Source organism: Mytilus californianus, unplaced genomic scaffold (assembly GCF_021869535.1).
Source record: "Mytilus californianus isolate M0D057914Y unplaced genomic scaffold, xbMytCali1.0.p SCAF_3, whole genome shotgun sequence".
Lineage (NCBI taxonomy): Eukaryota > Metazoa > Mollusca > Bivalvia > Mytilida > Mytilidae > Mytilus > Mytilus californianus.
This window is the reverse complement of record NW_026262679.1, coordinates 82,530,237-82,545,863: the sequence shown is the minus strand read 5'-3', so window position 1 is coordinate 82,545,863 and position 15,627 is coordinate 82,530,237. Positions and strand designations below refer to the sequence as shown.

General features: G+C 33.4%; 1 protein-coding gene across 3 annotated transcripts in view; it reads left to right on the top strand.

The window, feature by feature from the left end:
* Positions 1-13,569: 13,569 nt before the first annotated feature.
* The window catches only part of LOC127735188 (unconventional myosin-If-like), a 58,024-nt gene continuing 55,966 nt past the window's right edge, over positions 13,570-15,627 (top strand). For all 3 annotated transcript variants that reach the window (XM_052245305.1, XM_052245307.1, XM_052245304.1), the window contains exon 1: positions 13,570-13,716. In XM_052245305.1, the coding sequence (XP_052101265.1) occupies positions 13,714-13,716 (3 nt within the window). In that variant the 5' untranslated portion in view covers positions 13,570-13,713. The remainder of the gene's footprint in view (positions 13,717-15,627) is intronic.

Genomic DNA, 15,627 nt, shown 5'->3' with positions numbered 1-15,627 from the left:
TGCATTACTATCAGTACATATCAGTTTGACGACTATATTGGGGCCCTGCCTCTAAGTCATAGTCCAGTGACTTTCAATCAATTAACAATTTTCAATGTTAAGTTTTCTGATAGGAACTACTTACAATAGACAATATTTTCTATAAAGTTACATTGCTGTCTGTATATCTCAGTTTGTCAACCATTTCGAGGCCCTACCCACTAGTTGGTCCAGCAACTTTGAATTAATTAGCAATGTTGCTGTCCATCAGATTGTTTTGTTCTAAATTTTATGCCGACAGGCGCGACAAATCTTTGTCAACAGTTTATTTATCTCTAGTTATTCCTGGCCGGCCCTGACCGTCTATGAAGGGGTGTATATAGTCAAAGTTGCTTTGGTTTGGTTGTATTTAGGATAATATATACATAGGAATTGTATGATTTTGAATTATGTATGCATTGCAATGATAATATTTGTGAATATTTATATAATACAATCTGGTGTCCATCCTGCTGTCAGCAAAATAAGATTATGTTTGCATTGTTTTATATTTGGCACGAGTATGTAGTTAATACACAAAATCATCATTTGTCTTTCTCATTTACCTAGTGAGGTCCTTCACTAGGAGTTTTGCTGGTTTCCTAAAAGTGGGGTTTTACCTGGTCAGCCACGAATTATTGGAATGTAGTTATTTAGTTTTTGTCAAGCCTGCAACTTCTGTCGCAGAAAGCTCGACATAGGGATAGTGATCCGGCGGCGGCGGCAGCGGCGTTAACTAACTCCTTAAAAGCTTTTAAAATATGTCAAAAGGTAGAAGACCTGGATGTTTCATACTTTGAATATAGATGTCTTATGATATGAAGTTCCTGTCTGTCATATGTCCATTGTCCGTGACCTCATTTTCATGGTTCAATGACTACTAGTACTTGAAAAAAAAACCGTTAAGATTTTTTGTAATGTTAATTTCTCTCTTATTATGAGTAAAGGGATAATTATATTGGTTATGTGCGTACCTTGCAATGTCCTAATGCCTGTCAGACAGTTTTCACTTGACCTCGACCTCATTTCATGGATCAGTGAACAAGGTTAAGCTTTTGTGGTCAAGTCCATATCTCAGATACTATAAGCAATAGCTCTTCTATATTTGGTGTATGTAATGATTGTAAGGTGTACATGTCCAACTGGCAGGTGTCATCTGACCTTGACCTCATTTTCATGGTTCAGTGGTAAAAGTTAAGCTTTTGTTGTTTTGGTCCTTTTTTCAAATACTGTATATATATATTTGGTGCTATATTTGGTGTATGGAAATATTTTACAATGTACATGTCAGTCTGGCAGGTTTTATTTGACCCTGACAAGAAATCTTCAATTGAATATAAATTCAAATCATATAACCAATTTCAAGTTCTTTGAATACATTTATTCTGTGTCACAAACCTATAATGTATCAAATATTTAAGGATGTCTTTCGCGTTTTTGTTAGGGTTTTTTTGTGCATTGTATCGATCTAATGAGTAAAGCCCTTTTGAACTGATTGTTAAAGTTTATTCTGATGTTGTACTAGTGCACCACTGTCCCAGGGTAGTAGGATGGTTTTGCGCCAGCAAAAGTCTACTAGCAAACATGTTTAACCCCGCGACATTCTGTATGTGCCTGTCTCAAATCTGGAGCCTGTAATTCTGTGCATGGTTGTCGTTTGTTGTATATCATATTTGTTTTTCGTTTATTGTTTTGTACATAAATGAGGCCATTAGCTTTCTCGTTTGAATTGTTTTACATTTGTCATTTCAGGGCCTTTTATAGCTTACTATGCGGTTTATGTTTTGCTTATTGTTGAAGGCCATACGGTGACCTATAGTTGTCAACTTCTACGACATTGGTCTCTGGTAGAGTGTTGTTTATTTGGCAATCATACAACATCTTCTTCTTTTTAAAGTAACTTTTAATTTCAAAACTTATGAGATATTTTTAATTGGAATATCAATTTTAATATGCGTGCTTTGCTTATGTATAAGCTTTTTTAAGAAGACATATGTTTTTGATACTTCTTATTAAAGTGTATGTTTCTATATTTCTTTCTATTCTTAATTAATATACTGACCGGCAAAATAGCAAAAACTCTATATAAATCGTTTTTTTGCAGGAGCCGGCAAAATAGCTCATTGAATATTTTGAAATTCTTTATTATTATCGATAATCAAATTACTTATGATGTCGCACGTTCTTTGAATATTAAAATAAAATTTAACTAGCTTTTAAGGTAGTAATGAATGTAGCAATTACCTTTTTCGGACTTTAAAGCGACTTTATACAATTGTTGTTTTCTAAAATTTGTACGGGCTCTTCGTATCTTTCAACTTATATCTTGTCTAAAATTTTATTTTTAGAACGGATGCATTGTACACTTTAAATCGTGGTGCAATTAATAAATAGAAAAAAAAACTTTCGTACGGTCTTTATCGAACTTGCAATATATTAGACAGAAAAAAAGCTACATGTATTTGGACCTAGCTAAATACATTTGCATTTACTTTAATATGAAATAGGAATCATTAAATTCGATATCTAAATATAATTATTTGTTGTATCAATTTATTTACTGGAACGCTAGAATTTTGAAAGAATTCAAATTAGTTGGTCGGAAGTTCTACTGACTGACTAAGCATTCGGACAAGGTCTTAATTATCTAGAATAATACTTTATAGTTTGATGAATGGGAAACTGGAACTTTTCTGCTGGCCACTTTACTTGATAACAATCCATGCTTGGCAGCAGAACCGTATTCATGAATTCATGATTATGCACCAACCACTCTTTTTTCTGAGAGAGTGTTTTCTTTTTTATTTTATTGGGGTTTTTTTTATTTCTTAAGAACAATATTTTTTTATCTTAGTGTCGTATTTCTTGTTGTCCCTTATATTAAATTGAAATTAATAAGGTTTTTTTTCACATTTTTCCTGAATGATTAAGGACTGTTAAAAAAATAACGTATCGCCCCGAAACATAAACATGCACATTTAATCAAATCGGGTATACTACCATTTATATATACACGTACATTGGCATACTAACGTTCCCGCAAATACAATTGTTTGTTTGAATAATAAGCAAGATTTTTGGAAATATAAAAATAAACAAACCAAGAGACATAAGATGTACATCATTTTAATTTTCAAAACCGGGAGGCGCCTGATCTTTTTGGTAATCTCGTAAACTTGAAAAGCAACTCTCAAAATCATGAAAAAAAACTATTTCTATAGAATTTTTAAAATATTTATAAACAGGTACTGTATATGTACAAGTGCAAAGAAAATACCTAGTCATCGAAATTACTGTAGTCATGTCTGACACTGTTCAGAAATCCTATGAGAACAGATTTTTTAGTGTATTTCATTAAGTGTGTTTTTGATTTTTTTTCTAATTCACAATGTCTCATTACTTCTGTAGGTAAGCCATCAATGTTTTCGTCAAACATTGCAAGAATTTGTAGTTTTGTTTTGTTTTTCTCCTTACAAAGTTGATTTTCCTCTGTTTTAGACATATGAATTTTAGAGACTTTTAACGGATTAAGAGATTTGCCGATCTTGATAAAAATCAGTTAGGATTTTCTACATAATCGACATGGTCGTGAAATTTTGTATTTTTGGGGAAAAATTGTTGCGACTCATCTTATTCAAATATATCTGACTGGATATAAGTATTTACATTTAGGAGTTCAGCCCGAAACAGACCCTTTTCGGATTTAAATTAATTAAGTATATGTCTAAGTTGCCTGATATGTTCGGATATACCAAGTAAACCATTAATGTTTTGTGTCAATTTTTTAAGAGTATCGTAATTCTTCGTAACTGTTTCCCATTTTGCACTATTAGCGACACCAGATATATGTTACACTTATACCCTTCTAAAATAAAGTATAAACCTTGGTGAGCATCTAAACGACCGCTACGGGAAAATGACTCGTTTTTGTACAAAACATTAAGAATTTCTGGTGGCATAAGGAATCTCCCACAGATTCCGAGACTGTCAATTAGCACGTATTTTGCGTGGTGTCTCCCATATCAAATTTTAAAGATCTCAAATTCAAGTGCACAGTTTTGCAGTTTTTTGTATGACTGTGCAATGATTTAATTCAAGTTCACAGTTATACAATTATTTTCATAATTCTGCCATGATTTAATAATTCAAGTGCACAGTTTTACAATTGTTTGATGAAATAGTTTGCATTCATTTAAATGTATATATATGTAGTGTTCACAAGTGCAATTTCCAGGGGAATTTTGAATGGTGAACAGATCGTATGAAAATTGTAAAACAATGCATGCCCGGTTCAACAAACAATAGTAAAACTGTACATTACATAAATATGCACAGTTTTACAATTGTGTGACGAACCTGGGTGCATTACTTTACGTGCATAAGCATGCACAGTTTTATAATTGTTTGATGATCTAGGCTGCATTACTTTAAATGTATATATGAACTGCTTACTTGTACAAGTTCCAGGGATTGCCCGGTGCATTGTGTACAGATCACATGAAAATTGTAAAACATTGCATGCCCAGTTCAACAAACAATTGTAAAACTAGGCAAGCTCAGTTCTGCAAAATTAGGTGACAAAACATACCTGGCAGATCCGGAAGATGAGTAATCAGAAGATCTACCGTTAAAATCCCTGGTGTCCGTCGGTTCTTAAGTTTTCATTTTGACTAACGATTCTGACTAAAATACAAAACTTGTAACAAGTAAAACGGCCATTAAACCTGCGGCATCGGTTGCTTTTATCTGTTCCGAAATCGACACAAATAATGACATTGTGTTACATGAGTCGATACGTTTAGAAATTTTACAAAGTCTAAATGATTACATGTAGATCATAACCAAAGCGTGTTAATAACACATTAAACTTCAAAATATACAATTTCTTTTTTTTTCAGAAAGAAACGTTAAATATATGTTCTGCAGAAAATCTGTTATTGATGTAACTGAAACCAGTATCTTGCGACGTCTCTAATCCATGCTTCAAAATTCTAAATCACGACCTTGATTTTCACAAACGACTTTGGCCTCGAGCATCACTGAAGAGACATTAATTAATTAATTCATCAATAAGAACATGAACACCAACAAAAAAATATATATATATTTCATGATGACATGTCAGTTAAACAGGTATTCGTTCCCACTACAAATTATAAATTTGGACTAGCAATGCACACTTTCAGATAATGGTAAGCCATCTACCAAAATGCATAATACTATTATTTGGTAAATTAGTGATTAATACTACCGATAGAGATGTGGTGTATATGCCAACGAGGCTTCTAGAGGACAACATGTAGTCGTCAACAATAGACAGGACTTGTGTCTTTACAATTTGGCCAGCTCTAAATCACCCCAAGTTGTCAATGAATTTAACAGAAATAATTAAAGATCTGTCCCTGTCATTAACACTCATCTTCGCTAGCCAAGGATTATCATCTGACCCCCTCCTCTCCAGAGGAGAAGGTCGGATTGCTTGCAAAGATGTTAACACCAAATTCTCGAGAAAAAAAAACCAAAAACAAATCATACGAAACCCGTCGTGGCGAATGCACAGTTGAAGAGAACAGACTTGTTAACCACTATGTACTACAGATTTTTAATAAAATACCATTTATGTTGTAAATACCCGAATTGAAAAGAAAATCAAGTTTCCTCATTCTATTATAATAATTGAGGTCACAAGCAGGACATAGATGTATTGAACTCAAATATGAAGCATTATGTTGCATACCTAAATCGTGACATAGAATCCTTGTTAGTTGTATTGTATGTGAGTTTGACCCCAAAAAAACTATGCCCGTCAATATGGCTTCGCAAAGTTACCGCTCAATATCGGACTCAATTTAACAACATGTGATAAACAAGCATGCTTTAGTGATAATATTAAGATATCATTGTCGTCAAACTACAGGTTACTGTTTGACTCTGCTGTTAACTCATTGACATGTCCCCATATTGCAATGAAGTACTGCTACTTATTACATGTACATGTATGTATTTGACGATGATGGATCTTATTACTCGTATGGTAATAAGAGAGGTGATAGCGACCTACTTTCTGATTTACAAATTTATAAAAAGTAATTGCTCACTCCTTGATGTAAGAATTAGACAAAACACAAGTAGTTTATAAATTCGATTACTAAAATCACAAATCAAGATAATTTACATTTTCAATCTCACAAAAATATACTATCATATATTTACAATCTATCTACATACGACTTCTTAATAAAGGCTTAACTCAAATTATACTTGCATTTGGGTTTTGGGCAGACTCGGCATTTACTAAATTACTAACATAATTAAGCTCGGTGTAGCAGCTAATAAACCTATTAGAAAAAAAATTGTTGTAGCTACCTGATTGCAGCTTAGGCTAAACTCGGTGTAGTTAGCTACAAGAGTCGGAAGCGAGGTCATATGCTACTTGGTGTAGGCAGAACTACAATAAGAACAACAAGAGGCGGAATACAAGTGTGCTTCAAGAGCCGGAAGAGCATTACCTCAAACTGATGTGGATGAAGATAGCAAAAACGCTAGACAAATGTAATTGCCCCGAATCTGTACTTTCCATGAGCAAACCGACGGGTGCCACATGTGGCGCAGGATATGCTTATCCTTCCGAGGCACCTGAGATCAACCTCAGAATTTTGGTGGGTTCATGTTGCTCAGTCTTTAGTTTTTTGTGTTGTGTTTTGAAGACTGATGTTCGTATTTTCATCGTTGTTTTTTACTGTTTCTCTTCTGGATTAATGAATTTTGATTGTCCTCTTGGTATCTTTTTAGCTCACCTGGCCCAAATGGGCCGAGTGAGCTTTTCTCATCACTTGGCGTCCGTCGTCCGTCGTCGTCCGTTAACTTTCACAAAAATCTTCTCCTCTAAAACTGCTAGGCCAAATACAACCAAACTTGGCCTAAATCATCCTAAGGGTATCTTGTTTCAAAAATGTATCCGATGACCCCGGCCATCAACCAAGATGGCCGCCATGGGTAAAAATAGAACATGGGGGAAAAATGCAGTTTTTGGCTTATATCTCTGAAACTAAAGCATCTAGAGCAAATCTGATATGGGTAAAAATGTTCATCAGGTAAAGATCTATCTGCCTTGAACTTTTCAGACGCACCAGACAACCCGTTGTTGGGTTGCTGCCCCTGAATTGATAATTTTAAGGACATTTTACAGTTTTTGGTTATTATCTTGAATATTATAATAGATAGAGATAAACTGTAAACAGCAAAATTGTTCAGCAAAGTAAGATCTTCAAATAAGTCAAAACATGACCAAAAATTGTCAATTGACCCCATAAGGAGTCATTGCCCTTTAAAGTAAATTTTTCACATTTTTTCGTAAATGTTTGTAATCTTTTACAAAAATCTTTTCCTCTGAAACTACTGGGCAAAATTAAACCAAACTTGGCCTAAATCATCTTAATGGTATCTAGTTTAAAAAATGTATCCGATGACCCTGCTCATCCACCAAGATGGCCGCCATGGCTAAAAATAGAACATGGTGGGTAAAATGCAGTTTGGCTTATATCTCTGAAACTAAAGCATTCAGAACAAATCTGACATGAGATAAAAATGTTCATCAGGTCAAGATCTATCTTCCCTGAACTTTTCAGAGGCATCAGACAACCCGTTGTTGGGTTGCTGCCCCTGAATTGGTAATTTTAAGGAAATTTTGCAGTTTTTGGTTTTTATCTTAAATATAATTATAGATAGAGATAAACTGTAACCAGCAATAATGTTCAGCAAAGTACGATTTACAAATAAGTCAAAACAAGACCAAAATTGTCAACTGACCCCATAAGGAGTTATTGCCCTTTAAAGTAAATTTTTCACATTTTTTCGTAAATGTTTGTTATCTTTTACAAAAATCTTCTCCTCTGAAACTACTGAGCAAAATTAAACCAAACTTGACCTAAATCATCCTTAGGGTATTTAGTTTAAAAAATATATCCGATGACCCTGCTCATCCACCAAGATGGCCGCCATGGCTAAAAATAGAACATGGTGGGTAAAATGCAGTTTGGCTTATATCTCTAAAACTAAAGCATTTAGAACAAATCTGACATGGGATAAAAATGTTCATCAGGTCAAGATCTATCTTCCCTGAACTTTTCAGAGGCATCAGACAACCCGTTGTTGGGTTGCTGCCCCTGAATTGGTAATTCTAAGGAAATTTTGCAGTTTTTGGTTTTTATCTTAAATATTATTATAGATAGAGATAAACTGTAAACAGCAATAATGTTCAGCAAAGTACGATCTACAAATAAGTCAAACATGACCAAAATTGTCAATTGACCCCTTAAGGAATGTATGCCCTTTATAGTAAATTTTTCGTAAATTTTTGTAATCTTTTACAAAAATCTTCTCCACTTAATCTACTGGGCCACATAGAATTTAAAACTTAGCCATAATTTTCAATAGGATATCTTGTTTGAAAAATGTATCCGACGACCCTGTCATCCAACCAACATGGCCGCCATGGCTAAAAATAGAACATATGGGTTTACTACAGAAGTCTAAGGGAAAATTGTAAAAAAAAAAATTCAAATAGTCACAACTTGAAAACTAATTTAAATAATGATAAGGGGTCTTCAGTAACTTGGCCTCTATCATTATTAGGCGGCATCTAATACTATAACTCATGATTTTAACCTTATTTTACATGATTTCCAAAACAACAGTCGATCCAGGTGAGCGACTTTTGAGAGCCTCTAGTTTTATGTACATATATTTCTTTTAATATATTATTATCATGCATATTTTTTTAATATAAAGTACATTGTATCTAACCTTTAACCCCGCCGCATTTTTGCGCCTGTCCCAAGTCAGGAGCCTCTGGCCTTTGTTAGTCTTGTGTGTTTTTTAATTTTAGTTCATTTATATGTTTTGGAGTTTAGTGTGACGTCCATTTTCACTGAACTAGTACACAATTTTATTTAGGGGCCAGCTGAGGACCACCTCCTGGTGCGGGATTTTCTCGCTGCGTTGAAGACCAATTGGTGGCCTTCGTCTATTGTGTGCTCTTTGGTCGGGTTGTTGTCTCTTTGACATATTCCCCATTTCCATTCTCAATTTTATTTACCAATTGCTATAATTGCGATTGTGCTACTGATAACGATTGTCTGTAATTTGCTTCCGATGTGGATTCTGTTAGTGTATATAAAAACAAATCGGGAAAATGTTGATTTATCAAACAAAATTTATGATAATTATTGACAATATAATACTTCCATGCTTAGAATAAAGGTTTGGCGTTAAGATTTTGATTTATTTAGATCCAGCTTTGGATGGAATATTAATAGCAAGACCAGGAAATTTTGCTATGGAACACCGGTTATAAAGTTCAATTGATTAACATAACTAAACAACAATAGTGTAACTCTATAATCAGTAAATCTAGAATACGACCTTTCATTGAAAGCTCTTGAGTAGAGTACGTCGATCCATTGAAATCCCTCAAGTGTATTATGCTTGACTAAAGTGGACTGAAATCTCCAAAATGGACAGGAAGCTTCCAGACGGACGCAAACGTGATTTTGTTGATAGTTATTAAAGTTAGTTGTTTGTTTCACAGATAGAAAGATAGATAGATAGATAGATATATTTGATCAAATATCAACATCAAACATTACATATGCAAGCTAGTATGAAACAATAGAAGCATGGGACATCACCCGGGTTTATACTTAATTCATAAAATCTTATAACAAGTTTTGAAACTTATCTGGATTGCCCATAAAAGCATTCCGGCCTTCCAATTATGTTGTATTCTTAAAAATGTTAAAATATAGTTAAAAAAAAATCATGACTTTGGCAGGTTTTATACTAGACAGTGGCTATATTTCCGGCGCCGGCAAAATAAAAAATATGCTATTTTTCCGGCTCTGATTAAAATATCTCAATTAAAGTCGGAAAAATAGCATATTTCTATAGCAATGGCTATTTTACCGGCGCCGGCAATATAGTGATTTTTTTATTTTGCCGGTTCTTTGTAACGAGTGAATTTTAATATTTACCTTTGAAAATGTGTATTGTCAACATAACAGAATCAAAGTATTACTCATTAAGTTGAGAGAAAAAAAAACAGTAACAATATTTGAGTTACATATAATCTGATAATTTATGAGTCCAAGTGAAAAAAGAATTTGTAAAAAAAATATTGTAAAAAAAATATATAGAGCACCCACTCGTAGGCTGTAGCAATGAAATCATAACAAAACATGTAGTTGATATTATGGTTAGATCATATGTTTTTGTACGTCATATGAATTCGTACTATGCTTGCTTTTACAATGGAAATTTTGACGCCACAATGCGTTCTTAATATCACGGAAACCGGTAAAACAAGGATACTTCTAAAATCAGTCACAGTCTGTAATGCTTCATGTATGCATGAGAAGTCACAGTCTGTAATGTTGTAAAAAAATAAAAGTTAAAAATCTCATTGCATATAAATTTGATAAAACATTCATGATACAATCTAACAAAATCAGCCACATATAGCTTCAAAATCAAAAATGTTTTAAATGAAATTTGCTTTTGAAATAATAGTCAGTTCTTTGGATTGCATATCTGTAAACAAAATCGTTTTTACTGTCAAAATTGGCTTCCGCTTAACAAGAGCCGGCAAAATAAGCATATTTTCTATTTTGCTGGCGCCGGCGAAATAGCCACTACCTTTATACTAGTAACTATAATTATTGTTGAAGATCAGGGGCGTAGCTACTTTCTTAATGAAGTGGAATCACAAACTGAAGGGCAAGGGGTCTGGCAAAGCCCTGGTAGGGGGGCCTGGGAGGGGGGCGAAGCCCTCCGTAAGCTCCGCATATATAGCGTTTCAAAACAATCACAACCGTAATAAAACTTGTACATTTTTGTTATGGTTTTTTGGTCAACTATTTGTTTAACTTCGAGTCGAATGAAGACTAAACATTGTTGTGTGAGTGTATATGAGTTTCATAAAATTTGGAAGAGGCAAACTTTAGTTAGAGTACAGAAATGAAAAAAAATGGACGGACGGAAGGACGGACGGAAGAACAGTCAAGGGTAACACCTAATGCCCAATTCGTCTAGCGGCGGGGCATAAAAATGTGTCTCTTCAACATCACTTAGTATAATTTATGTATATACAAATCGGAAAACTATAATTCATATATTTATGTAAGTTTCATGTCTACAGACATAAGGATAGACAAATAAAAATGTCCAAAAGGAAAAATACATATGTCCATGAAGGTATGATATTTTTAATACTGCAAACAAAATACTGCAAAAATGACCTATGAGGAGCTTCAGCGTCTTCATACAAAATACTTCAACATGTTTTTGTTATATTTTTTGTTTTTGTTTTTTTTGGGGGGGAGGGGGCTTTTTTATCCAGTTTTGAATACCAAGGGAATTCTGAAGGAGATGATTTTATTTTCATCGTATGAGGCATAACTCTTAAGCCTGTCAACCAATGAGCTGAGTCTTTTTTTACTAAATACAAAATCGACAACTGTGAGCTATTGCTTACTAGTTACGACTAGGAAACCCTACATTACAAAGTGGTAGGGAGGGAACTGACAGGTAAAATTCATGAAGCTTGTTACTAAATATTAGATTTCTGCCAGAAATAGTTCCTGAGAAAAATGCCACGAAAACTTCCATGTATGACCATATGTACGAAATTAAAAAGATGTCGGGTAAAAGGAAGTAGGAAAATGAGGAGTATTTTGCTGTGATGAATAGTTGCTGCTGAGAAAAATGTTGTAACGGACGGACGCACTGACAGAGATACACAGTAACCAGTATACCCCGTACTCCGTTGGGCAAAGAACGGGAGGATAAAAAGAAAAAAACGCATGTCATTCACAGTAAGTGCATTCATGATGTGGGAACCAAACCAGTCGTTTTTACAGGTGGTGGCCACAGATTGCACAACTAATCTATTAACGTAGAAAATACATTGTGTATATATATTGTTCAATTTCTTTATAATTTCCTTTACTAACTCATTGACCTAGAAATTCTAAAGGGTGAGTGTTTGGATGTTTTTCTTTCACAATAAGACTGCATTTTTTTTTCATTTTAACTGCAAGTACTATAAAAAATTTCCAGGTAAAAATGGGGTGCTTCCCACCCCTTACTTTGCATCGACCTTAACTTTAAGTCGCGATTTTACAAACACACCGATGGACAGTCATCGTTCTTGTCGGATTGTTAAGTGATTGATGAAGGGGACGCTATGGTTTTTTTTTTTTTAATTGATCCTAAAGTTTGAGGATAAAAATAATTTGGCTTCGATGGGTTTAACAAAATAAATAATCAGATGCTTTTTTCACCAAATAAACAATGTTAAATTATGAAATTAGAAAAATTGTGCCTGAGAAAAAAAAACATTTGGCCCCTTCAAGTTCCATTGTCGGTCCCTAAGTTCGTTTCCCTCTGGATGCTTTACTCTATATAAAAAAGAAGATGTGGTATGATTGCCAATGAGACAACTCTCCACAAGAGACCAAATGACACAAAACTTAACAACTATATATCACCGAACGGCCTTCAACAATGAGCAAAGCCCATACCGCACAGTCAGCTATAAAAGGCCCCGAAATGACAATGTAAAACAATTCAAACGAGAAAACTAACGGCCTAATTTATGTACAAAAAATGAACGAAAAACAAATATGTAACACCTAAACAAACGACAACCACTGATTTACAGGCTCCTGACTTGGGACAGGCACATACATACAGAATGTGGCGGGGTTAAACATGTTAGCGGGATCCCAACCCTCCCCCTAACCTGGGACAGTGGTGTAACAGTACAACATAAGAACGAACTATAAAAATCTATGTTCGTTCTTTTTGTTCTTAGACTTAGATCTATCTACCCTTATTTGCTTAAAAATACTTTTGTTCGTAAAATTATAAATTACGGCTTAAAGGAAACTAGTATTTTGCAACATTCATATGTTAACTTTGTCCGTCTCTCTCTCTCTCTCTGTTTTTTTTTTCTTTCCTTTTTTTTTTTGGTGAAAACGACGTTGATGCACGTGCTATCGTGCCTCCGGGTAGCTACGCCCCCGGGCTGAAGATGATTGACGCCGGATATAGGGCATACAAATTAAACAAACAAAAAATAGACAAAAAAGACAAAAAAAATTTATAGAGAATTATGGGGTTCTAAAATATAAAGAATACAGACTGATGATCAAAAAAAAATAAAGAATAGAGAAAAATGTCCTACAGAATTTAGACGGATCAAGGGGGCATCCAGACCTTCTTTAGTTGCTATCTATCCCAAATAGAACTATAATATAGAATTGTACGTTTATTAAAAAATAAAACCCCTAAACATTATAAAAGTGATATCATTCAATATTCACTCTTATATTACCCACTATAGAACCTTTTCTTTGATTGAACCAGAGACATATATACACATATATGTCTCTGATTGAACTGTTTAATTAAGAGCAAGAGAAGTAGTGGAAACTCAAATAATCCAGTCGAGTTACTTAGAGAGCAGGCGCAAGCACCTGTTGTCATAAACTTCCGGCTAACGAAAAGTAAAAGACTGAGAGAGCAAACATTTATATTTAAAGTCTTTTCAGACCAGTTTATCCCGAAAAAAAATAATGTGACCTTACACGATAGAGTTGCCTTTTACGTTTTCTGCGGTTGATAACAGATTTAAAAATGGTAAGGACCTGATAAAGGAAAATAACGTTGAATTTACTTGTTTGTTTTCACAAAAATCTCATTTCCGGGATTTTTAATCTAATACATGAAACAATTATTGAAGAAGTTGACAAAGTCATGATCATGTTTATATTCATACTTTTTGTTAAATGTAATTTATAAATCGTGATAAGTTTATTAGACAACCTATTAACAGACTGAGACCACTCGCACAAAAAGGTTATATTATTACCCATTCCTGGTATACAAATACTGTACAATACTGGAATAAAATTTTGTTCCAGTATAATACTACACCAGTATTGTGGTTTAAAAAAAATTTATATCAGGTGGTAAAATATAAATAAATGAATTATGACTTGACGATTTTATCAGTTTTAAGCACAAAATACTAAAAGTAGTAACCATGACAATAATTAATGATATGAAAATGGATAATTTTTAGCACTCATACTCATATTTATGAATGATGTGACAAGTGTTGTTACACAAGTTTAAATGATGGTATATATACTATATAGAGCATACACACAATAAGAAACAATCATCAACCTAGTTTCCAAAATAACTAACAACATTAAGATATGACATACAAAATATCCAGTATAAAAAAAATCATAAGAATTTATTATTATAGTGTTATTAACTGGCTGTTTCTGTATTGGTATAGATTCAAGGTTTGCCGTATTGGCCTCGAGACCCGCTTTTTTCTGTATTGGCCCTGTTTTTTTCCGTATTGGCCTTGTTCAAAGAGCAATATTAAATCTTGATTTATATCGACAGTGGAACGTTTTTAGTATTGCACATGCTGATTTATCCGTATTAGGGCTTATTTGCTCATATTATTTAATAATAGTATTCAATGCATTAAAATGTTTTCTGTGTTATAAATTTTGTCCAGTTTGACAAATAGACAATACATACAGGTGTATTTCAATAGATTATTTTCATATTACCAACTTTTGTCTCCAGAGTTTATATTTTTTCGACAGGTTACCTTTTCTGTAGTAGGACATCCTGGTACTCGGTCAAGTAGGAGCAACATGAAGAAGTGAAATCATGCTTACAATCATTACAATTTTGGTGGGAAATTAATTGTTTTATGTTTTCTATGCAGGACAAAATTATCGGTAACAGTAAACTTTTCCCCCAAACTGCACTGATTATATGTTTAATTTTACTTTTTGGGCTGCTCTTACTTTTGTCCAAGTACCAGGATTTCCTACCATGGAGTAGGTAACCTGTCGAAAAATTACATAATCTGGAGTCAAAAGTCGATAATATGAAAAAAGTCTATTGGTGATGTTGGGTATGTCAACAATCCAACAACACAAAAGAAAACAACATCTTAAATATTTATTAATGAGAAATATTGTGTAACATTTCACTTTTATTTTTATTAGTCAAAGGTAAGAATGAATTCACATCTATAAGAAGCAGAGTCAAGTTTTTGTTATCTTGGGTACAAATCTGGTATTTATCTAATAAGTAAATAGATAGTGTTTACATTTGTGAATTTGAAAAGGAAATTTTAACAAGAAAGTTCAAATAGTATACAAATAACTTCCTTTTTCTCAGTTTTGAAATTTTCTGAAAATATTTATATTTATCTTTTCTAATTAGTAAATGAAATAATTTTATTGAAGAAAAAATGGTGTGCTTTTAAAAAAAGTTGGATTTTCATACAATATCTCAATGTTAAAAACTTTTAATATATAAATGTGTATTAAACAATAAGATGACAATACTTGACTTTCTGTTGAATGCATTGCAGTATTTTTATCTCACTAGACTGTTTCAAATAAGATCTTCCAAATGATATGTACTGGTAAACTTTTCTGTTTCAAATAAGATCTTCCAAATGATATGTACTGGTAAACTTTTCTGTTTCAAATAAGATCTTCCGAATGA